Source organism: Penaeus vannamei, chromosome 15 (genome assembly GCF_042767895.1).
Source record: "Penaeus vannamei isolate JL-2024 chromosome 15, ASM4276789v1, whole genome shotgun sequence".
Taxonomy (NCBI): domain Eukaryota; kingdom Metazoa; phylum Arthropoda; class Malacostraca; order Decapoda; family Penaeidae; genus Penaeus; species Penaeus vannamei.
The window spans coordinates 39,918,901-39,921,400 of NC_091563.1; the positions used below are offsets into that span (position 1 = coordinate 39,918,901).

The following is a 2,500-nucleotide window of genomic DNA, read 5'->3' on the forward strand; positions in this document are numbered from 1 at the left end:
CCAGAGCCTACTGTGCTTTCCGATGCTTGGCAACTATAACCGGATAACTGTGATATTTATTTATTATTATTATTTTTTTTTTGGCTACTGCTACGATGCATTTCTTTATTTTGATTGCTACGTGTTCGTGTAGGCCTATACCTTGTTGTGTTCTCGGGAACTTCTACACGTGTCAGTAGTTCGTTAAGATATGATAAGAAGAACAATTTTTTGTTTGTTTTTCGTCAACTTGGTAATTTTTGACATCAGTTGTAAAAAGAGAAAAAAAGGAAAATGGGATCGCGAGCAAATGAAACAAATACTAAACTACTGATCTACACCGTGATAATAATTCCGCCAAGGGCACCTCCGCCCCTTTAGGTGAAGCCGTAGGTGGCGCCCTGGAACGCCGGGTAGGCCGTGGAGGTCGGGTCTGGGTCCTCGGGCATGGCGGGTGCCCGGGCGCTGGCACTGCCGCCGCTGTGCCACACGCCGCCCAAGGGACCGGGGCGGAGTCTGGTCTCGGCGGGCGGGAGGGCGGCCAGGGCGGGCTTCGACAGACCGCTCTTCTGCGCCTTCTCCTTCCCGACGAAATTCCAGTGCAACCTGCAATGCGAAATGGCCGTGAGGTTAACGCCCGAGGAAGAGGCTTTCCCAAACGAACAGTATCTGAGCTTTTGTTCACTGGCGCGCGTGCGTTTAGGCCTCACTTCTCGCACGGGAGGAAGACCAGCGCCGCGACGACCCCGAGGAGCAGGAGGAGGAAGGCGGTGAACAGGTGGTGCAGGTTGAGAGCCACGACGGGCGGCGCCGTGCAGAGGGGCGGGGGCGGCTGCCAGCGCTTCCACGACCTGCTCAGCACTCCGCCGTCACGCATGCGCATCAACCTGCAAAAGGAAGTCTCCGATGACGACGCGAAGAAGAGGGGGAGGGGATGGGGGGAGTCGCGAAGAAGAGGGGGAGGGGTGGGGGAGGGGTGGGGGGAGTGGGGGTGAATGGAAACGAAGGAAACTTGAAACTGTATAATTGTTTTCAAAAACAAATTATGCTGTTCGGTTTCTTACAAAAATGTATTCAAACATCTGTTAAACGATGAATAGGAGAAAAATGTAAGATCACGAAAAAATACTCGCACCTGCACAGTCATATAAATGTAATGAATATCTATCTATCTATCTATCTATATATATATGTGTGTGTGTGTGTGTGTGTGTGTGTCTGTGTGTGTATGTGCCTGTATCTATATCTATACCTGTATCTATATATCTATATCTATATGTATCAACCAATTTCTCTCTCTCTCTACACACACACACACATACACCCCCCCACACACACATACACCCCCCCCCCACACACACCTACAGAGAGAGAGAGAGAGAGAGAGAGAGAGAGAGAGAGAGAGAGAGAGAGAGAGAGAGAGAGAGAGAGAGAGAGAGAGAGAGAGAGAGAGAGAGAGAAAGTGATATCGCAAACTCCACATCAAATCCAAGCCAACGAATGCTATTGACCGCTCGCCTAATGGCACCAATTAGCATGAAACCGCAAACCATATTGACCCGTAAGACAAGAAGGAACACGACACATAATACGAGGGGAAATTACGACAAGTAAGGGGGAGGGAGGGGGGGGGGGCTTAGGAGGGGGAAAATGAGTGGTCGATGACAAGACGGTAATAAGTAATAATCTAGTGGAGATGAAGGAGGGAAAAGTAACTAAGAAAATGGGATTTGTAGATGGGATGACAGGTATAAGGGGATATACACAAATAGCTTTAACAAAACACAAAACAAACAAACATTTAACATTCACCCTATCACAACATATACGATATAACAGGGATAACAACAGGATACAGCCAATACAGTTCAGAAACAACCGCTAAATTGCCCTATTGCGCTATTCCTGAACCGACAAACCAAACTCCAATAATCAGATGATAAATGTACGCGGGAAAGGGAGGGAGAGGGAGAGGGAGAGGGAGAGGGAGAGGGAGAGGGAGAGGGAGAGGGAGAGGGAGAGAGGAGAGGGAGGAGAGAGAGAGAGAGAGAGAGAGAGAGAGAGAGAGAGAGAGAGAGAGAGAGAGAGAGAAAGACAGAGACAGAGATAAGAGAGAGAGAGAGAGAGAGAAAGAGAGAAAGAGAGAGAGAGAGAAAAAACGAGAGAGAAAGAGAGAGAGAGAGAGAGGGAGAAAGAGAGAAAGGGAGAGAGAGAGAGAGGGAAAGAGAGAGAGAGAGAGAGGGTGGGGAGAGAGAGAGAGAGAGGGTGGGAGAGAGAGAGAGAGAGAGAGAGGTAGAGAGAGAGAGAGAGAGAGAGAGAGAGAGAGAGAGAGAGAGAGAGAGAGAGAGATAGAGAGAGAGAGAGAGAGAGAGAGGGAGAGAGGGAGAGAGAGGAGAGAGAGAGGAGAGAGAGAGGGAGAGAGGAGAGAGAGGAAGGAGAGGGAGAGGAGGAAGGAGAGGGAGAGAAAAAAGGGAGAGAAAGAAAGAGAGAGAGAGAGAGAGAGAGAGAGAGAGAGAGAGAG

At 49.3% G+C, this 2,500-nt stretch overlaps 1 protein-coding gene across 1 annotated transcript in view; it reads right to left on the reverse strand.

Moving 5' to 3' along the window:
- Nucleotides 1-2,500, reverse strand: part of LOC113817448 (glutamate receptor ionotropic, kainate 2) — a 37,847-nt gene that overhangs the window by 1,191 nt on the left and 34,156 nt on the right. The window contains exons 12-13 of the mRNA XM_070130764.1: nt 690-866; nt 1-585 (exon numbers count right to left, since the gene is read on the reverse strand). The exon at nt 1-585 is cut by the window's left edge and continues 1,191 nt beyond it. Of these exons, the coding sequence (XP_069986865.1) occupies nt 357-585; nt 690-866 (406 nt within the window). The 3' untranslated portion in view covers nt 1-356. The remainder of the gene's footprint in view (nt 586-689; nt 867-2,500) is intronic.